This window comes from Crocuta crocuta, unplaced genomic scaffold (genome assembly GCF_008692635.1).
Source record: "Crocuta crocuta isolate KB4526 unplaced genomic scaffold, BGI_CrCroc_1.0 scaffold323, whole genome shotgun sequence".
NCBI lineage: Eukaryota > Metazoa > Chordata > Mammalia > Carnivora > Hyaenidae > Crocuta > Crocuta crocuta.
The window spans coordinates 1,578,994-1,602,343 of NW_027536465.1; the positions used below are offsets into that span (position 1 = coordinate 1,578,994).

Here is a 23,350-nt window from a genome sequence, read left to right on the forward strand (position 1 = left end):
TACCTGTCTGGAGGGAACAAAAATGCTTTATATAATTTCTTTCTCTGCCTCACAACACATGCACACACAGACATACATGAGCCAATTACAAATGCCAAAAGTAATAACTGTTATGATTTTGATTTCCTTCTTTAAATGTCTCTCTATTTGATCAATTTTCCACAACTCCTATATTTATAAGAAACAATTTATTAAGATATGTACGTCCTTAATTGTATGCACAGATTGAGAAAGAAAGGGAGAGGGGAAGGGAAAATGATGGAGAGAATGACAGAGAAAATAGACTTTCAGAATTTTACCTATGGTCATGTCACCCTTAGCAAGTTTTAACCTCTCTGTGTCTTACTTGCCTCATCTATAAACAGGGCTAATAATACTTACTACCTCATATGACTGCTGCAAGGACTGAATGACATCAAGGGCTTCAAACAGTAGGGGTTCAATAAATGTTAGCAATTACCATCCCCATTATCATTCCTCTCTGTGAAAGAAAAATAAGGCAAAATGAATACGGAAAGGTCAAGGAGCTCTTCACATAATTATTTTCTAAATTGGATGATCTCTAAGCCTAGATTGAAAGAATATTCTTAATCAATGACTATAGTTATTTCTATCTTGTATTGTTCTGTTTATCTCCCAGTCAGCTGTAAACTCCTGATACCACTTTTCGTGTTCCACTGTTACCAAATACTCCTGAGCTGACGATACTATGTACAGTACATGGTCCAATGGAGATGTTTCACTATTTAGTGATAAGCATCTGGTATACTAATGTTTGTGTAACTGAATAAATACATGCTGAACAAATGATTCTTTCATCCACTTTTGGATGTAAAACTACAATTGTCTTATTTCATTTCAATTATGGTTTTAGGAACTTGGAAATTGTTCTGTTTACTCTTAAAGTGTTGCCAATATAAGTTCTCCATTATTTTATCCAAGATGAGTTAAAGTCAATGAGAATATTTTGCAAACATAAACTCCTGTACACAACATCCCCCAATACACCAACTAATTGATCAATTCTGTGAAAATAAGTCAACCTCCTGTTCAATCACTTGCAGTAAAACTCTTCACTTTCTTATTACATTCTGTTAACAAAGGCAGTCAGAGCTAAAAGTATTTTATATAACTCATCATTCCCAAATAAGATAAGCAATTGTGGATTTTAAAAAAGTTTTTTTAACATTAATTTATTTTTGAGAGACAGATGATGAGCAGGGGAGGGGCAGAGAGAGAAGGACACACAGATTCGGAAGCAGGCTCCAGGCTCTGAGCTGTCAGCACAGAGCCCAATACAGGGCTCAAACCCACGAACTGTGAGATCATGACCTGAGCCAAAGTCGGACACTCAACCAACTGAGCCACCCAGGTGCCACGTCAATTGGGGATTGTTTAGTAATTCGTGATAAAATACATCTAGTTAAACTTCAGTAAGCCATAGGAAAAGGGGAAAATTCTGAATATATTCACTCTCTTTGGTTAAGCTTTTGCATGTGTTCACCATCTCCAAGACAACTAAAAGAAAAGGTGACTGATGTAGATATTAATTAGGTAGTTTACCATGTGCATCTAGCTAATCAAAACCTTTCATATTCTGATAACTAAGAACAAGGCCAGTTTATAAAGTTATGCAGGGTACAAAATCAGGTTAAGAAAGCCAAGATGTTGCTGAATGAAGAACAAGTTAAAAAAGAAAAAGATTAAAAGAGATAGACTAACAACTACCTATGCTTGCAGTGGGGCATCTCTGATATTTGTGTTACCCACGCTAGTGACTCCAGACCCCCAGGGTCTCCAAAGAAGACCATGGAAATCTGTTTGAAGTATTTCAACAAGCCAATGAAATTGTATTTAAGTACTCTGTCATTATCATTATTTAGTGAACTGCTAGCCTTTTCCTACTTAGAAATTATGAATTCGTTATTTATGTAAATGGAATTAAATTAGTAACTTCTTAAAAACAGAATCTTGAAGGAAATAATTAAATTAAGAGGGTCCTTGGGATAGGTAAAATTGGAAAACCTACACAAGAATGTGTGATCTTGGAAAATTCCCTTGAAAGTCAGTAAATTGTTATTTTTAATTCATTTTTATTTTTTCATGAGTTCATAATTTATTTTCAACTCTAAACTTTGTTAGGCTTTATAAATATATTCTCATTAGATTCTAAATAATCTCATTACCCCCGATTTTACAGATGAAAAAAACATAAGGTAACAGAGCTCAAGATTAAGGGTCCAACTTCAGCTCAGAACATGACATCACGGTTTTTTAATTCAATCTGGCCCTCTGCTGTCAGCACAGAGCCTCCTTCATCTCCTCTCTGCCCCTCCCCACTTGCTCCACGTGTGCTCTCTCTCTACAATAAATAAACATTTAAAAAACTTTTTAAAAAATCACATCCTTAAGAAACTGCAGGACTGGAAATCAACATTCATCTCTCACCCCAGAATAATCCCTGATATTTTATAGTAGACATTAATCTTTTTAATGAAGTTCAGAGACATTGACTAGGGGAAAGAGAACCAAAACAGAGCCCACAGTGGAGGGTGTGAGACTGAGGGAGAGAGAAGAGGTGAAGAATGGGAGAGATTAAGGACCATCAACCTTGCTCTAGAATCACATGGCTATTAAGATAGCATAGAATCCACTGTTCTCACTAGATCTTGCCCTCTCATCTTGACCCAGATTCCCCAAGAAGACAGAGCTCTGGCCAAAGGTTAAAACTGCTTATTTCTTTTCCAAAGGAATTTTCCAGATGGGTCTTATCACTCTCCAAGATGGGAGCCTTTGACCATGAAATTGGCTGTCCACTCAGAGCAAGAGAAATGCCCACAACTGGAGATCCTCTTAAGTGTGTTATTAAGGACTAAGGTAAGAGGAGACAATTAGAGTGAGAAAACCCCCCGGGTACCTATTCTCTGGAGTCATGATTGTCATGGAGTTTTTGTCCCTGCTAGTTTCATGCCCCACTTTGCCATGTCCCTTCTGGATCCATTCTCCACTTCCCCATAGTCCAATCATGTTCTCATGATTGTAGCTTTTATTTTAATAAACTTGGAGTCATTACAACTGGAAAGAATCTAGGGACCATCTAGTCCAATATCTGCAATTACTAATGAGGAACCTGAAGCCAAGGAGCTAAAAGATTTGCTCAATATGACATGGCTAGCTGGTAAAATACCTTAATTAAAATAAATTAGGTACATGATCATTTCTCTCTGTAAAAAACACTTTCATTTTAGATATACACATACATATATTTTCTCAAATACCTGAACAGACTCAACCATCACAGCAGCCTTGTGAGGCAGACATGCCATTATTTCCTATGCATAATGAGGAAACTGAGACAATAAGGAAAACAACAAAACTAATTCATGATAGAGCCACAACTTAGCATGGTTACAACCTGGAACATGGGTATCAACCAATCTGGGTTGAATTCCAACCCTTCCACTTGATGACTGTGTAGCTTTGAGCATATTAACTTCCCCAAGCCTCAGGATTATCATGAGATGGGATTGATAGTAGTAGCTACTTCATAGAGTAGGTCTTCATTGAGAGAATCAAATTAGATAATGCATATACAGCACTTACCCAAGGGGTGTACCACAAGCATGCCTTCTATTAATAGTAGGTGTAATTTTGGATGGATAAAGAAGATGCAGTTTGTAAATGTAACGGAATACTACTTGGCAATGAGAAAGAATGAAATATTGCCATTTGCAACAACTGGAGGGTATTATGCTAAGTGAAATAAGTCAGTCAGAGAAAGACAGATACATATGTTTTCACTCATATGTGGAATTTGAGAAACTTAACAGAAGACCATGGGGGAAGGGAAGGGGTAAAAATAGCTTGAAACAGAGAGGGAGACAAAGCATAAGAGACTTTTAAATGCAGAGAACAAACTGAGGGTTAATGAGGAGGGAGAGGAAGGGAAGTTGGGTGATGGGCATTGAGGAAGTTGCTTGTTGGGATGAGCACTGGGTGTTGTATGTAAGTGATGAATCATGGGAATCTATTCTTGAAACCAAGAGCACATTGTATACACTATATTTTAGCTAACTTAACAATAAGTTATATTTTTAAAAGTCTGTATAATTTTTATGTTCTGATTTGGAGTTCTTTCCAAGATGTTATGCTGCATTACTAATCCCCCTCTAAAAATATATACTTAATATCATTCCCACAAACAGCTTTTTGTTTCTAGATTTTTAGAAATGAAACCCATCTATCCTGCCAGTTACTAGGGATTCAGAGATGCTCTAGACAAGTCTCATCCTTGGTTTGATCTACTTCAGCTATTCTTACCTCCAGGGAGAAAAGGGTGGGCTGGGCAATGAGTTAATTATTTAACTCTCACTGATAGGTTAGTAGTTATATATTCCCCCCTGATAAAAACTGAAATAACTTTATCCTTGAATCTGAACAGGTTCTTAAGATAGTTTTTAAAATAGAACACCAAAAGTATGGACTGTGGGCACAATGGCCAAGCAATGGAAGCCATGTTCCTGGTCAGTAAGAACCATATATGTTCCACAAATCACACTTCTTAAGATTCAAGATGAATTGTTGCTATGCTGGGAAGAATGTGGCAAACCTCTGTGCGCTCAAAGGTTCTATCTGTAATATCTGTTATATAATCTCTCACTTGCCATCTTCATATGGTAACATAAAAACAAATCTATGTGATATAACTATGTAAAATGTAAAGTATTGTATAAATATGAATGTAACATGTATGAAATTAGTCCATAAACTCTTCTATGGAAAAAAATCTCTTTTTAAACTTTTTTGAAGTCCTCTTATCTGGACTCTGAGTGTTCATGGAACTCCGAAGTCTGGTGGCTCTTCTGATCAACTTAAGTTCCTGGAATCACAAGGGGCTCAGATCAGGGACTCAGTTCCTGCACCCTAAACACACCACAATAGCCATCATTTCTGAGGTCTTGCACAGTCTCTGGGAAAATACCATGCAGCATGCTCCAGGTCTGCCTATGCCAAGAAATGATGACATTATAGGAGTTTCAGGTGTACATTATAATCAACATCTCTATACATTACATAATGATCATCACCAAATCACCAAAAGACTAGTTACCAGTCATCTCTGTACAGTTGACTCACTTCACCATTTTACTCATTTCCCAACTGCCTTTCTGTCTGGTAACCATCAGTGTTCTCTGCATCTATGAGTTTGTTTTTCTATTGTTATGTTTGTTTCTCTTTTGTCTTTAGATTCCAAATATGAGTGAAATCCTATGATAATTGTCTTTCTCCATGTGACTTCTTTCACATAACTTAATATCTTCAAGGTTAAAATAAAATAAAAAATGAACTATGGAGGCCTTTCAAGATAAAAACAAACAAACAAACAAACAAACAAAAACCTCCTGCATCATGAAGGAAACAATCAACACAACTAAAACACAACCAATGGAATGCGAGAAGATATTTGCAAATGACATATCAGATAAAGAGTTAGTATCCAAAATCTATAAAGAACTTACCAAATTTGACACCCAAAATCAAATAATACAGTGAACAAATGGGCAGAAGACACAATAGACACTTTTCCATAGGAGACATCCAGATGGCTAACAGACACATGAAAAGATGCTCAACATCACTTATCATCAGGGAAATAGAAATCAAAACCACAATGAGATACTACTTCACACCTGCCATAATGCTAAAATTAGCAACTCAGGCAACAACAGATGCTGGTGAAAATGCAGAATAGAGAACCCTCTTACACTGTTGGTAGGATAGCAAACTGGTGCAGCCACTCCAGGAAACAGTGTGGAGCTTCTTCAAAAAATTAAAAATAGAACTACCCTACAACTCTGCAATTGCACTACTAGGAATTTATCCAAAGCATACAAAAACGCTGATTCAAAGGGGCACATGCACCTCAATGTTTATAGTAGCACTATCGACAATAACCAAATTATGGAAAGAGCCCAAATATCCATCAACTGATTAATGGATAAAGATGTGGTATATATATGCAATGGAACACTAGTTGGCAATGAAAAAGAATGAAATCTCACCATTTGCAACAACACGTATGAACAGTATATTATGCTAAATGAAATAAGTTGGCCAGAGAAAGAAAAATAACATACAATTCCAATCATATGTGGACTTTGAGAAACTCAACAGATAGATATAGGGGAAGGGAAGAAAAAATAAGATAAAAACAGAGAGGGAGGCATAGTATATAAGAAGTTTTCAAATACGGAGAACAGGGGCACCTGGATGGCTCAGACAGTTAAGCATCTGACTTCAGTTCAGGTCATGATCTCATGGTTCATGAGTTTAAGCCCCACATTGGGTTCTATGCTGACAGCTCAGAGCCCAGCTCCTGTTTTAGATTCTGTGTCTCCCTGTCTCTCTGCTCCTCCTCTTCCTCTCTCTCTCTCTCTCAAAAATAAATATACATTAAAAATTAAAAAAAAAAAAGAAATGTCACAGGTTTTGGGGTGCCTGGGTGGCTGAATTGGTTAAGTGTCTGACTCTTGATTTCAGCTCAGGTCATGATCTCATGGTTCATAGGCTCGAGTCCCGCCTCAGGTTCTGCACTGATGATGTGGCACCTGCTTGGGATTCTATCTCTTCCTCTTTCTCTGCCTCTCCCTTGCTCACATGCATGTGAGCTCTCTCTCTCTCTCTCTCTCTCTCTCCCTCTCTCTCAATAAATAAATAAATAAATAAATATTTAGGGCGCCTGGGTGGCTCAGTTGGTTAAGCATCTGACTTCAGCTCAGGTCATGATCTCATGGTTGGAGCCCCACATAGGGCTCTGTGCTGACAGCTCAGAGCCTGGAGCCTGTTTCAGATTCTGTGTCTCCCCTCTTTCTGCCCTTCCCATGTTCATGCTCTATCTCTCTCTATCTCAATAATAAATAAACGTTAAAATTTTTTTAAAAAGATAAACATTTAAAAAATACTAATAAATAAATAATACTAAAAAAAGAAATGTCACAAAATACTTATTTTTTCCTATAACTTTACTAAATTTGTTATTAGTTCTAACAGTGCTTTTGTAAAGTCTTCAGGGTTTTCTATGTATATAATCATGTTATCTACAAAGAGAGACAGTTTTACAGCATCTTTTCCTACTTGAATGCATTTTATTTCTTTTTCTTGCCTAATCACTCTGGCTAGAATTTCTAGTACTACATAGAATAAAAGTGGTGAGAGGGGGCATCCTTATCCTGTTCATGATTTAGAGGAAAAGTATTGAGCTTTTTACCACTGAGTACAATTTAGCTGTGGGATTATCTTACATGGCCTTATTATGTTCAGGTACATTCAATCTATAACCAGTTTGTTGACAGATTTTTTTTTTTAAATCTTGTCTGGATGTTGAACTTTCTCAGATGCTTTTTCTTCATCTATTGGCATGAGCATATTTTTACTTTTCATTTTATTAATATGTTATATGACATTGATTTGTGGATGTTGAGCTATCCTTGTATAACTTAAATAAATAAATCCCATTTGATTATGGTATATGATCTTTTTAATGTATTCTTGAATTCAGTGAGCAATATTTTCTTGAGGATTTTGCATCTATGTTCATCAGGCATATTGGGCTGTAATTTTCTTTCCTTTTGGTGTCCTCGTCTGTTTTTGGCATTAGAGTAGTGCTGCTCTTGTAAAGTGAGTTTAGAAGTGTTCCTTCAGGGGCACCTAGGTGGCTTAGTCAGTTAAGCACCCGACTTTCGCTTAGGTCATGATCTCGCAGTTCGTGGGTTCGAGCCCCGCGTCGGGCTCTGTGCGGACTGCCAGCTCAGAGCCTGGAGCCTGTTTCAGTCTGTGACTCCCTCTCTCTCTGACCCTCCCCTGCTCATGCTGTCTCTCTCTCTCTCTCTCCTAGAAAAAATAAAACATTAAAAAAAAAAAGAGGTGTTCCTTCAACTTACACATTTTGGAGGAGTTTGAGAATGATTGGAACTTAATTCTTTAAATATTTGGTCAAATTCACCAGTGAAGCCATCTAGTTCTGGACTTCTATTTGTTGGGAGATTGTTTTGTTTGTTTGTTTGTTTTTTCATTTGACTTCAAGTTTTTATTTAAATTCTAATTAGGTAACATATATGATAAAATTGGTTTCAGGTGTTAAATTTAGTGATTCATCACCTAGACATAACATCCAGTGCTCACTACAACAACTGCACTCCTTAACGCCCATCGCCCATTTGGCCCATCCCCCCACCCACCACCCATTCCAAAACCCTCAGAGAATAAACTGAGGGTTGCTGCAGGGGAGGTGGATGAAGGGATGGACTAAATGAGTGATGGACATTAAGGGAGGGCACATTTCAGGATGAGCACTGGGTGTCATATATAAGAGATGAATCACTGGGTTCTACTCCTGAAGCCAAGACTACACTGTATGTTAACTAACTTGAATTTAAATTAAAAAAATAATAAAAGCAAAAATATAGTCTCTTATGGTTTGCTTCCCTTTCTCTTTCATTCCTCTTCCCCTATGTTCATCAGTTTTGTTTTTTAAATTCCATATATGACTGAAACCATACGGTTTTTGTCTTTGACTGACGTATTCTCTTAGCATAATACAGTCTAGGTCCATCCACATCATTGCAAATGGTGAGATTTCATTGTTTTTGATCACTGAGTAATAGTCTATTGTATATATATATATATACCACCATATCTTCTTCATCCATTCATCAGTCAATGAACACTTGGGCTTTCTCCATAGTTTGGCTATTGTTGATAATGCTAGTATAAATACTGATGTGCATGTACCCCTTTAAATCTGTGTTTTTGTATACTTTGGGTAAATACCTAGTAGTGCAATTGCTGGATCATAAGGTAGTTGTATTTTTAGTTTTTTAAGGAACCTCCATACTGTTCTCCAGAGTGGCCGCACTGGTTTCTATTCCCACCAACAATGCAAGAGGGTTCCTCTTTCTCTGCATCCTTGCTAACATCTGTTGTTTCCTGTGTTGTTAATTTTAGCCATCATGACAGGTGTGAACTGGTGTCTCATTATGGTTTTGATTTGTATTTCCCTGATGATGAGCAATGTTGAGCATCTTTTCATGTGTCTATTAGGCATCTGGATGTCTTCTTTGGAAAAATGTCTATTCATGTCTTCTATCCATTTCTCAACTGGATTAATTGGCTTGGGGTGTTGAGATTGATAAGTTCCTTATAGATTTTAGACACAAATTCTTATCTAATATATCATTTGCAAATATCTTATCCATTGCATAGGTGGTCTTTTAGTCTTGTTGATTGTTTTTTCCTTAATGAAGTCCCAATAGTTCATCTTTTATTTTGTCTCCCTTGCCTCTGGCAAAGTGTCTAATAAGAAATTGCTATGGCCAAGGTCAAAGAGATTTCTTCCTGTGTTCTCCTTTAGGATTTTTATGGTTTCTGTCTCACATTTAGGTCTTTCATGCATTTTGAATTTATTTTTCTGTATGGTGTAAGAATGTGGTCTAGTTTCATTCTTCTGCAAATTATTGTCTAGATTTCCGAATACCATTTGTTGAAGACACTGTCTTTTTTTCCTTCAATAATCTTTCCTGTTTCATTGAAGATGAGTTGACCATATAGTTGTGGGTCCATTTCTGGGCTCTCTATTCTGTTATACTGATCTATGTGTCTGTTTTTGTGCCAGTGCCATACTGTCCTGATTACTACAGTTTCGTAATATAGCTTGAAATCCAGAATCATGATACCTCCAGCTATGCTTTTCTTTTTCAAGACTGCTTTGGCTCCTCAGGGGGTTTTGTGGTTCCATACAAATTTTAGAATTATTTGTTCTAGCTTTACGGAAAATGCTGGTGGTTGGGGCACCTGGATGGTGCAGTTTCTTAAGAGTCCAACTCTTGGATCTCAGCTCAGGTCATGAGCTCATGATTCATGAGCTCAAGCCCCACATCAGGCTCTGCACTAATAACGCAGAGCCTGCTTGAGATTCTGTCTCTCCTTCTCTGACCCTCCCCCACTTGTGATCTCTCAATCAAAATAAACTTTTAAAAAATGTTTTAATGCTGGTGGTATTTTGATAGGGATTTCACTGAATATATAGGTTGCTTTGGTTAGTGTAGACATTTTAATAATATTTGTTCTTCAAATCCATGAGCATGGAATATTTTTCAATTTATTTGTGTCCTCTTCAATTTCTTTCATAAGGGTTCTATAGTTTTCAGAGATCTTTTACCTCTTTGGTTAGGTTCATTCCTAGGTATCTTACGGATTTTGGTGTAATTGTAAAATAGTATTTATTCCTTCATTTCTTTTTCTGCTACTTCATTACTCGTGTATAGAAATGCAACAAATTTCTGTTGCATATTGGTTTTATATCCTGTGAATTTGTTGAATCTGTGTATCCTAGTAATTTTTTATTGCAGTCTTTTAGGTTTTCTACATAGAGTATCATGTCATCTGCAAACAGTGAAAGTCTGATTTCTTCCTTGCTGACGTGGATGTCTTTTAATTATTTCTGTTGTCAAATTGCTGATGCCAGGACTTCCAGTACTATGTTATATAACAATGATGAGAGTGGACATCCTTGTCACGTTCCAGACTGTAGAGGAAAAGCTCTTGCTTTTTCCCTCTTGAGGATGATATTAGCTGTGGGTCTTCCATATACAGCCTTTATTATGTTGAGGTGTGTTCTTTCTATTCATATTTTGTTGAGGATTTTAAACAAGAATGGATGCTGCATTTTGTAAAATATTTTTTCTATATCAGTTGACAGAATCATATGATTCTTATCCTTTCTTTTATTAATGTGGTGTTTCACATGGATTGATTTGAGAATATTGAACAAGCACTGGAAAGCCCAGGAACAAATCCCACTTGATTGTGCTGAATAATTATTTAACATATTGTTGGATTCAATTTGCTAGTATCTTGTTGAGAATTTTTGCATCCATGTTCATCAGGGATATTTACATGTAATTCTCCTTTTTAGTGTGGTCTTTGGTTTTGGAATCAAGGTAATGTTGGCCTTGTAAAAGAGTTTGAAAGTTTTCCCTCCATTTCTATTTTCATTTTTGGGGGGGAACAGTTTATGAGGAATAGGTATTAACTCTTTAAATGTCTGGTGGAATTCCCCTGGAAGCCATCTGGTCCCAGATTTGTGTTTGTTGGGAGATTTTTGTTTACTGATTCAATTTCTTTGCTGGTTATGGGTCTATTAAAATTCTCTACTTCTTCTTGTTTCAATTTTGGTAGTGTGTGTTTCTAGAAATTTATACATTTCTTCCAGATGGCCTAGTTTGTTGGCATATAATTTTTCATAGTATTTTCTTACAATTGTTTATATTTCTGTGGTGTTGGTTGCAATCTCTCCTCTGTCATTCATGATTTTATTTATTTGGGTCCTTTCTCTTTTCTTTTTGATAAGTTTCGCTAGTGGGTTATCAATTTTATTAACTCTTTTAAAGAACCAGCTCTTAGTTTCATTGATCTCTTCTGTTTGTGTGTGTTTATGTCATTTATTTTTGCTCTAGTCTTTATTATTTCCCTTCTGCTCGCCCTAGGCTTTATTTGCTGCTCCTTTTTTAGCTCCTTTAGGTGTAAAGTAAGATTGTGTGTTAGAGACTTTTCTTGCTTTTTAGAAAAAATTTTTAATGTTTATTTATTTTTGAGAGAGAGAGAGAGACAAAGCATAAGCAGGGGAGGGGTGGAGAGAGAGGAAGACACAGAAAGGCTTTGAGCTGTCAGCACAGAACCCAATGCGGGGCTGAAACTCCCCAATCATGGGATTATCACCTGAGCCAAAGTCGGACACAACTGACTGAGCCGCTCAGGTTCCCCTGAGACTTTTCTTGCTTTTTGATGCAGACCTGTATTGCTATATACTGCCCTCTTATGACTGCCTTTGCTGCTTCAGTTGGGGAATTTTTATTACTGACTCATTCTCCTTACTAGTAATTGGTATATTCATATTTTCTATTTCTTCATGTTCAGTCTTGGTAGTTCATATGTTTATAGGTAGTTCATATGTTTATGTCCATTTCTTCTAGGTTGTCCAAGTTTTTAGCTTGTAATTATTCATGTTAGTCTCTTATAATCTATTGTACTTCAATAGTAGCAACTGTAACACCTTCTCTTTCATTTCTAATTTTATTTATGTCATTCTTCTCCTTTTTCTTGGTAAGTCTAGCTAAAAGGTGTGTCTGTTTTGTTTATTAAGCTTTCTAAAAAACAGCCCTTAGTTTCATTAATCTTTTCTGTTGCCTTTGTAGTGTCTTTTTCTGATTTTTGTTATTCTCTTCCTTCTACTCGCTTGGGGCTTAGTTTATCTTCTTTTTCTAGTTCCTTGAATTTTAAAGTTAGGTTGTTTAAACTGTACTTCTTCTTTCTAAATGCAAGTATTCATTGCTATGTACTTCCCTTCTTAGAACTGCTTTTGTATTTTCATATGTTTTCCTGTTACTAATTAGTGACCTTTTGTTTCTCCTGAAGAAGTCCCCTTTTACATCTCCTGTAAAGTCAATCCAGTGGTGATGAACTCAGGTTTGCTTGTCTGGAAAGGCTTTATCTCTCCTTCAATTCTGAAGGATAATTTATCTGGGTAGACTATTCTTGGTTGGCAGGTTTCTATGTTTCAGCACTTTGAATATATTTCGCCACATTCATAGGCCTGAAAGTTTCTGCTGAAAAATCTAATGATAATTTTATGAAGGTTTCCTTGTACATAACTAGTGGTACTTTTTAAAAACTTCTTTTATCTCGTCTTTAATTTTGACATTTTATTTATAATATGTCTCAGTGTGGTTCTTTTTGGATTCATGTTAGAATAATCTGAACTTTCTGGATCTGGATGTCTATTTCTTTTCCTAGGTTAGGGAATTTTCAGCCATTATTTCTTGAAATAGCTTTTGCCTCTTTCTCTCTCTCTTCACCCTCTGGGACCTTTATAATGCAAATATTACACTATCTGATGGTGTTCTGTAAGTATCTTAAGCTATCTTCACTCTTTCTCATTATTTATCCTAATGCATCTCTAATTTGATGAATTCCACTGTCCTATCTTTGATTTCATTGATCCTTTTTTTCTTCCATTTCACTTAGTTTGCTGCTGACCCTTTCCTATTGAATTTTTCAGTTCGCTTATTGTATTCTTCAGCTCTGTGATTTCTGCTTGGAAATTTCTATTTTCTATCTCTGTTGAAATTCTCACTTTGTTCATGCATTGTTCTGACCTTGATGAGCATCTTTATGGCCATAATTTGAACCTTTATCAGATGAATCACTCACCTTTGTTTCATTAAGATCTATTTCGGGAGTCTATTCTTATTTTTTGTTTGAAACCTGTTTCTTTGTTTCTTCATATTCCTTGATTCTCTGTTTTGGTTTCTTGTGCATTAGATAAATAGCCACCTCTCCCAGTCTTGAAGGAGTAGTCTCACATAGGAGATGAAACTATTGTTCAGAAGTGCCCTAGCTCATGATTGTTTTCCAAACCTTTGTGATTGTCCAAACAGCCTTCCTTACTCTTAGTGGCTCCCTGTAGTTGAAAGTGTGCCACATCTCTCAGTGTCTCAAAACAGAAGATGTTAGTCAACACCTACATGCAGGATGAATGGAAGTCAGATACTGAGAAAGTATTTTTAAAGTATGCATGTAGGCCTCTTTCAGGGAAATAGGTGTTTCTATCTATGCCCTATGCACTAAGCCCACTACGAAGGAGGGGTTGGGGGACAACCTATTAAAAACTCTTTCTTTGCTTGGTATAGTCCTGTGGGATCCAGGAATGCAAGTCTTATTGGCCAACAGAGCCGGACTATCAAGGGATGTGTCCCCAGACACCCAGGAACTACAAAATTCAGGGTATCAGGCATGTGCACAATCTCCTTCCTAGGAGTTACTGGTGACCTGCAGTGGGGCAGAGGGAGAGTGCAAAGATACTGCCAGCAGGCATCCCCAGTCTCCAGAGATTACTGCAGTCCACACATAGGTGTTAAATTAGAAGGCTCTTTGGGATATAATATTTATAATATACATACGGAACTCTTTCAGGAATAGACTGGGAGTTCGTTTCTGTGGACTACTACCTCCACACTATATCCTAGGTGATTGTCAGTTCATACTTTTTCTTTGTTTGCTATCATCTTGTGGATCTCATGCATGTAAGCCCAGTCGGCTTTCAGAGATGAGTGTTTGGGGGCCCATTCCCCAGGAGGAAGTCTTAAAAGCTAAGCTGCTACATATTGGGTCCAAACCCCACACCATTCAAGGAAAAGCTGGAAGTTGTGAGTTCCCTCCCAATATATGTGACTGTGCCAGGAGTGGGGATACTGGCAAGATTGTGTCTCTACTTCTCCCATTTGTTTCGATGTGGAATTTTTCTTGTTTGGACACTGTGTAGAAGTCATTTTGTTAGTTTATGAATTTCTCTGACAGCCAGTTTCTCTGTGTGGAGTTGTAGATTTGATGTGTCCATCTGAGAAAGTAAGTTCAAGAGCCTCCTACATTGCCATCTTGAACTAGAACCCCTTTTTTGCCCCTCCTTTAAAAACTAAAAATCAGTACCTAGCCATGAACAATAGTGCATATGTAGGAATTGTGAGACCCAGCCAAGAAGTTTTGCCCATTTGTGCAGTAGGTAACAGCCAACTGATCTCAATGTGTGCTGTGGGGCTAGTAGAAGCTAGTAAACCATCCCCAACACCTCTCAGCCCAGTCAGGGTAAACTTGGAGGGAAAACCATGGACAAATGATATTTTGTACAAGTACAGCTTTCCTGAGGAAAGAGTTCAGCTCTCTGCTGGAGCAAAAAATAAATATGAGTTTATATACACTGGAAAGGGTAAGGAAGATATAGCCAGTACTGCCCTTCTCCCAAGGCAATACAGTGCAGGAAGGAACTAACCAGTGCCCCCATGGGGCAAAGAAAAATTGGTGAATGAGTGCCTGAGTGCCACAGCTGTGTGGTACAAAATGGAGAGACCCAGAAACCCATTTCTCTCCAGCACTACTGCGTACTTAGGTGGGACCTTCATTACTGGGAAACTGCTTGGGGGGAGGGGAATAGATTTTGTGAATGAGGCAGGTAAGAATATCAAAGGGCATTAAGAGGATGCAGTAGATCCCCTCCACCTGGCCTGCAGTCACCCCCAACACTGTGAGTGCTAAATCTACCACTCTCACTGTGACAGCTCATTGTGCACTATCTCAAGTCAGGGGCAAGGGTGAACTCCAGTAAACAGTGACTATGCTAAGAAAATCAGGCCATGACTTCTACCTAAGGGAGAAACCACAAACTTGAGCTTCAGCGCCACCTTCTGAGAAACAAAGCAGAGCTTTCCAGGAGCCAGACTGGTGAGCTCTAAGAACCAGTGTATACATACAACCTGAAGAATTCAACCACAGCAAGAAGTCTGGAGCAGGTGTATCCATACAAAGGTGAATAAAATACCAACCAAAAGCAAAACCTATGAACAATACCCCCCACCGAAAGACAGCTAGTAAAGATTTGAGGAAGCATCTGCTATTTCAAATGCAAAAGCAGAGCACTTGTGGGATGGGCACTTGGTGTTATATGGAAACCAACTTGACAATAATCTATTTGTAAAAAACAACAACAACAACAAATGCAAAAGCAGAAACACAGAACTCAATGAACGTGAGATTCAAGGAATCATGTCATTCCTAAAAATTGAAAATAATCTTCAATCAATTCAAGGCTTCAGAATTTTGCAATCCAGTTAATAAAGAATTCAAAATAGCTATTCTAAAGAAAATAAACGAGATACAGAAAAACATAGAAAGACAACTGAATGAAATAAAAAACAATAATAAACAAAATGAGTAATGTGGACACAGAAATCATTAAAACTGACCAAACAGGGGCATCTGGGTGACTCAGTTGATTAAGCATCTGACTTCAGCCCAGAGCATGATGTTATGGCCACATTGACCGTGTGGAGCCTGCCTGGAAGTCTCTTTTCTCTGGCTCCCCTCTACCCCCCCCCAACTCATTCTCTCATTCTCTCTCTCTCTCTCTCTCTCAAAATAAATAAACTTTAAAAAAAAACAAATGGAAAATCTAGAGCTGCGGAACTCAATTAATAAAGNTAGAAGTATCTACAGGTGATGGTAACAGAAAGTAGAGTCAGTGAGTTGGAAGACAGGAATCTTGAAATGATCCAGTCAGAGAAGAGAGAAAAAAAGAATAAAAAAGAGCAAAAAAAACCTATGGGAACCATGAAACATACAATTTTAGAATAACTGGAATTAGAAAAAGAGAAGACTGGAGAAGGAAACAGAAAGTCTAGTAAAAGATATAAAAGCTAAGAACTTCTCAATCCTGGCAAGGTACATGGAAAAATGATTTGCTGAGACATATTATAATGAAAGTATCAAAAATTAAAGTTGAAGAGAGAATCCTAAAAGCAGCCAGTAAAAAAAAAAAAAAATTGTAAACTACAAAGGAACCCCCATTAGGCTATCAATGAATATCATAGCAGACACCCTTAAGCCAAGAGACAATGCAATAATGCAATGACATATTCAAAATGTTGGGGGGAAATGACAGCTGAGAACTTCTATCTGCAAAAGTTACCCTTCAGATAGAAAGGAGAAATAAAGACTTTTCCAGACAAATAAAAGCTGAGGATATTAATCACCATTAGACCTTCCCAGCAGGAAATGACGAAAGGAGATGAGTGGGAGGCAAACTATAAAAGACTCTTAAATACAGAGAACAAACTGAGGGTTGGTGGGGGGTGGGGGAAAGTGGAGGATAGGAGAAAATGGATGATGGGCATTGAGGAGGGAGGTTGTTGAGATGAGCACTGGGTGTTGTTATGTAAGCGATGAATCATGGTAATCTACCCCCGAAACCAAGAGCACAATGTAAACACTGTATGTTACCAACTTGACAATAAATCATATTGAAAGAAAGAAAGAAAAAAAAGGAAAAGAAAAGATGTAACATGTGAGGCCACCAGGGTGACTTAGTCTATTAAGTGTCCAACTTTGGATATCAGCTCAGGTCGTGATATCATGGATTTCTGAGTTCGAGCCCCACTTCAGGCTCTGCACTGGCACTGCTTAAGCCTGCTTGGGATTCTCTCTCTCTCTCTCTCTCTCTTCTTCCCCTCTGCTGCTTGTGCTCACTCACATTCTCTCTGAAATAAATAAACTTTTAAAAAGGTAAGAAAAGAAAGAAAGAAAGAAAGAAAGAAAGAAAGAAAGAAAGAAAGAAAGAAAGAAAGAAAGAAAGGAAGGAAGGAAGGAAGGAAGGAAGGAAAGAAAAGAAAAGAAAAGAAAAGAAAAGAAAAGAAAAGAAAAGAAAAGAAAAGAAAAGAAAAGAAAAAGGGCACCTGGGTGACTCAGGTCATGATTTCATGGTCCATGAGTCTGAACCCCACATTGGGCTCTGTGCTGACAGCTCAGAGCCTGGAGCCTGCTTGTGATTCTGTGTCCCCCTCTCTCTGCTCCCTCCTGTTGGTGTTTCTCACTCTCTCCTCTCTCTCTCTCTCTCAAAAATAAACATTAAAAAAATTTTTTTAAAGATGTAACATGAAAACATACAGNGCCCCCTCTCTCTGCTCCCTCCTGCTGGTGTTTCTCACTCTCTCCTCTCTCTCTCTCTCTCTCTCTCTCTCAAAAATAAACATTAAAAAAATTTTTTTAAAGATGTAACATGAAAACATACAGAAACAGACCACACGCTGGTAGAGGTAAATATACAGTCAGATTTAGAAGGCTATTTCTATAATAGGACAGAGAACTCTGCATGAAAATTATAAACCAATATCCCTGATGAATATAGATGCAAATATTCACAATAAGATATAGGCAAGCCTAATTCAACAACATATTAAAGGATCATACACCATGATTAAATGAACATGGTGTCTACAAGGATAGTTCAAAATACACAAAACCATAAATGTGATGCACCACATTAATGTAAGATAAAAAGCATATCATCTCAACAGATGCAGAAAAAGCATTTGAAAAAATAAAACATCCTTTCTTAAATAAAATTGTCAACAAATTGGGTATAGAAGGAAATGACCTGAACACAATAAAAGCTAGAAATAAGAAATCCACAAGTAACATCATACTCACCAATGAAAGGTTAAAAAGTTTTCCTCTAAGATCAAGAGCAAGACAAGATTGTCCATTCTCACCACTCTCATGCAACATATTACTGGAAGCCCTCGCTAGAGCAATTAGGCAAGATAAAGAAATAAAAGGCATCTAAATAAGAAAGGAAGAAAGAAAGTTGTCATTATTACAGATGATATATTCTTATATCTAGAAAGTCCCAAGACTCAACCAAGAATCTGTTGGAACTAATTAACAAGTTCGGTAAAGTTGCAGTATATAGAAACAGCATACAGAAACCAGTTGCATTTCTATACACTAACAATGAAACACCTGAAAAGGAAGCAAAAAATATTATACCATTTACAATAATGTTAAAACAATAAAATACTTAAGAATAAGTTTAACCAAGGAAGTAAAAGATCTGTACTATTAAAGCTACAATACATTGATGAAATTAAAGAACACACGAAAAAGGAAAGATATCCCATGTTCATGAACCAAAATTAATATTCTTCAAATGTCCATACTACCCAGAGTCATCTACAGATTGAAGAAAATCTCCACCAAAATTCCAATGACATTTTTCACCAAAATAGAAATAACAATACTAAAATTTGTGTGAAACTTCAAAAGGCCTAAGCCAAAGGAATCTTGAAAAAGAACAAAAGTCAAGGCATCACACTTCTGATTCCAAACTATCCTACAAAGCTATACTGAACAAAACAGTATGGGTCTGGCATAAAAATAGACACACAGGTCAGGAGAATGAAATAGAATCCAGAAATAAACTCCCACCTACATATCAACTACTATTTAACAAGGGAGCCAAGAATACTCAGTGGAGGAAAGAACAGTCTCTTTAACAAATGGTTTTGGAAAAAGTGAATCATCATATTATAATAATGAAATTGGACCAACACCTTTCACCACTCACAAAAATTAATCCTAAATGGATTAAAGGTAGGAATATAAGATCTGAAATCATACAACTCCTAGAAGAAAAAATAGAAGAAGAACAAGATCCTTGCCACTGGTCTTGAAAATGATATTTTGGATCTCACACCAAAAGCACAAGCATCAAAAACAAAAGTCAACGAGTGCAGCTACATCAAATTAGAAAGCCTCTGCACAGCAAAAGAACAATTAATGAAATCAAAAGGCAACCTACAGAATGGGAGAAAATATCTGTAAACCATATGCTAAAAAAATATTTGCCAACTATGTATCTCAGATAAGGAGTTAATATCCAATATATAAAAAGAACTCATACAACTCAAAAACAAAACAATCTGATAAAAATGGGTAGGGGAACTGAATACTTTTCCTAGAAGACACCCAAATGGCCAACAGGTACATGAAAAGATACTCAATGTCACTAATCATCAGGGAAATACATATCAAAAGCACAATGAAATATCAACTCACACCTTTTAGGATGACTATCATCACAACAAGAGATCATAAGTGGTGATGAAGATTTGGAGAAAAGGGAACACTTGTACACTATTGGTGGAAAGGTAACTTGGTTTAGCCACTATTATAAACAGTATGGATGTTCCTCAAAAGATTAAAGAACTACCATATGATCCAGCAACCCCACTTCTGGGTATACATTCCACAGAAATAAAAACAGAATACCAAAGAGATAATCTGCACTCCCATGTTTATTGCAGCATTATTCATAATAAGCAAGATATGGAAATGATAAAGAAGACATGGTATTGACATACGTACAGTGGAATATTACTCAACTACGACAGTGAAAGAAATCCTGACATATGAGACAAGATGAATGGACACTGACAGCATTATGCCAAGTGAGATAAATCAGACAAAGACATAAACTGGATAATAGCACTGATATGCAGAATCAAAAAACCAAACCTGTAGAAACAGAGAGTACAACAGTGGTTACCAGGGCCTGGGGGTCAAGGAAATTGGAGAGATATTTTTTGAAAGGGTATAACCTTGCAACTAAAAGATAAATAAATATGGAAATATAATGTATAGTATAATGATTACGAGGTGCTTCTCCTACTGAAGTCCTCATGGTTCCTTACAAAGACTTCTCATACACCCTTACACATTTTTAAAGAACAATGTTTAGATGAGCATACCTATGCTTGCACGGTGGGAGAGAGGGAGCATACTGCATTACTTCCTTGGTATGGGGTAAGCCATCACATTTTCTCTCAGAGAGTCAATGATTCCCCTTCTCTCAATTCTGTCCATCTGTAAACTCGTGAAAAACTTGGCAAAAGCTTCAAATACCTCTTCATTTACAATCCTTAATTAAAGAGAACAATTATGTGACTCATCAGAATTCAGACCTCTCCAAACAGCATTAAGAACCCAATGAAGCTCCAAGGAAAATATGTAATTGTAATGACATCTGTTTTATATCAGTTGGTTCAAGTCTGAGCAATCTGGCAAATCAGCAATCAGTGTTGTTACACATCATGTTCACTTTTCAAACAGGTCACAAGGACCTAAAGCTTTGTGTTCTACTTTACACAAAGAAAACTGGACAAAGTTACAAACCTGCCTATCCCACTATTTCCTCTCTGGTTCTTGAGGATTCCTAGAAAGTATCAGCATTAGAGTAACACTACTCCATCTACTCCACACATTATATCATCCCATACAACACCATAAATCCCTAGGACATAAAAGATTCAACACAGGCAATAAATAGAATATATACCAGCTTCCCATATTTGTTCTTAGTCTGCAATATTTAATATTCAGTAACTCTATTATTACAATGAATTTTCACACAAGTCTCCTCATACCAAACATGAATAGATGCTTGAAATATCAGAAATGATTTGATAGTGTGAAACCCTGACTATGTCAGACAAGGGTAAATTTTCCACATTAAAGGGAGAAATAGGTTTGAGTCCTACAATATCAAAAATTGCTATTGGCCATGAGATGGATTTTGAACATCATCTTCCATCAAAATCCCCACTGAAACTATAAGCAAGAAAGTAAGTAAGTAAACATCAAACACCTAAATAAATGGTACTGAAGGGACTACATTCTTCATTCCAATCCTTTTATGATTCAAATCACCTTCTCCTTCATAAGATTATAGCTGGTAGAGACTAGGATGTGAACAAACTTACTGGATGATTAGCCCTGAAAGAGGCCTTAGAGAAACATTAGCTATCTCAGACTGCTCTTACCAAGAGAGACAACTGGCTAATAGTATAGCTTTATCTGTGTTCAAAGGCACATTCTCTCTCTCTGTGTTTATTCCCACCTTGGCAGAAATACAGAACAAATATCAATCACCATCATGTCTGAATTATGCTGCATCAAAATATTTGAAGACAAGATGTCTACACTCCTGGGGGTCTCTGTCAGGTGTCACTCCTTTATGATCAAATGTCTGAGACAGCAGAGCTCAATCTCCAGAGCAAAAATAAGTAATGAGTTTCTAAACTTTAACATTTTACAAATACTTGAAAATTGCTTATAAATGATAAGGCCACTCCTCATGTAAGGTGAAAGTATAAATCTCCAGAACTTAAACATATTGCGTTTGTGTGGAATCAAGTCACCTATCAGTTCATTTGGCATATTACCTGTGTCAAATTAACCGTTCATTATACAAAGACAGTATGAATTTTGTTATAGTCCATTCATGTGCATATTCTTGAGGGTTAAGTTTTCTGATAGGACAAATCTGGACAGGACCTCAGCAGTACCATCTCTTCTTCTGTAACCTCTTCAAGGCATCTTTGATTTCCTTGTTCCTTAGACTGTAAATCAAAGGATTCAACATGGGGATAACCACAGTGTAAAAAACTGATGCAAATCTGTCAAAACTGGATGAGCCACCAGAGCTAGAACTCAAATAGACAAACATACCTGAGGTATAGAAGAGGGACACTGCTGTTAGATGAGAAGCACAGGTGTTGAAAGCCTTGGACCTGCCTTTAGCTGAAGTGATCTTCATGATGGAGACGACAATATAGCCATAGGATATTATGATGATGAAGGCATTTATTATCCCAAAGATCACTGTTAATATAGCAGTCAAGAGTTGTACAAAGAAGGTGTCCGTGCAGGACAGGACTAACAACTGGGGCATGTCACAGAAGAAGTGGTTGATGACGTTAGGCCCACAGAAGTGAAGCTGAAGTATGGCACACAATTGGGATATAGAAGCAGAGAGTCCGGCCAGATAGGACCCCAGCACCATCTGAATACAGAGGGTGGGTGACATGACTGATGAATAGACAAGAGGATTACAAATGGCGGCATATCGGTCATAAGCCATGGCTGTCATGAGACAAGACTCACTCAATCCCATGGTTGAAAAGACAAAGTATTGAACAGCACAACCCACAAAGGTGATAGTCTGCTGCTCTTGGAAAAAGTTGGAGAGCATCTTGGGGGCTGTGGAGGTCACATAGCAGATATCCAAGAAAGAGAGATTACTGAGGAAGAAGTACATGGGCGTGTGGAGGTGAGAGTCCATTCTTATTAAGATGATGAGGCCCAAGTTCCAAGTCAGAGTCATAATGTAGATCAGCAGGAATACAACAAAGAGCACTGCTAGGATTCTGGGGAAATCAGAGAATCCCAAAAGGATGAAATAAGTGACCTCTGTAATATTTCCTCCCCCAATCATTGGCTTGGTGCTTCTAAAATCAGAGAAGTAACAGAATGTACTGCTGACTCAGATGAAATGACAGCATTACATTTCTCATATGTGCCATTCTTTCCTCCATTGAGTACTGGGAAAGAAGCAATGCCTCACTGTCTTGACGAGAAGACCCCAGATTTTCATCTCAAATTATCAAGAAATGACTTTAGTGTTTTAGTTTCTCAATTATTTCATGAAGTATCATGAAAATCAGAGATATTTTCAACTTTGAGAACTTAAAACAACAAATGCTGTGATTCTTACAGAGATTATTCATTGAAGGTTTTTTTAAAAGCCTTTGATAATTTACTATATAAATGCTGCTTTATAGGAGCATAAGTGGCATCACCTCCAGATTAAAAGTGAAATAGCCCTTCAGTTCTAGATGGCTATCTAGATAAATTTTTAAAATTTCTTCTTTTACCCTTAAGAAAAGTTCGTTAACCCATTTGTAATCATTTCACAAACTTTTATATAAATGTATTTGACATGTCATCTTTCAACTGGCCTGGAAAACTATATCATGACTTGAATCTGATAATATTTTCTTGAGGCATAGCATATGTGCCCAATAAAGTTATGGAACAAGTCTTCTTAGGGAAGTCTTCATACAAGTACATC

The 23,350-nt window shown here is 37.1% G+C and overlaps 1 protein-coding gene across 1 annotated transcript; it reads right to left on the reverse strand.

The window, feature by feature from the left end:
* Window positions 1-441: 441 nt before the first annotated feature.
* Window positions 442-22,714, reverse strand: LOC144218870 (olfactory receptor 5AN1-like). The gene is made up of 2 exons (XM_077748848.1): window positions 21,949-22,714; window positions 442-481 (listed from the first exon to the last, which is right to left on the reverse strand). Exons 1-2 carry the CDS (start codon window positions 22,712-22,714, stop codon window positions 450-452), a joined length of 798 nt encoding a protein of 265 aa, XP_077604974.1. The 3' UTR covers window positions 442-449.
* Between the last annotated feature and the right edge of the window lie 636 nt (window positions 22,715-23,350).

Coding starts and splice junctions, on each gene's coding strand:
- LOC144218870 (XM_077748848.1), bottom strand. CDS start 22,714: ATGATTGGGGGAGGAAATATTACAGAGGTCACTTATTTCATCCTTTTG. Junction 482..21,948: donor GTCCCTCTTCTATACCTCAG/GTATGTTTGTCT, acceptor TTTCTTTCACAG/AGAGGAATGATAATGGGGAT.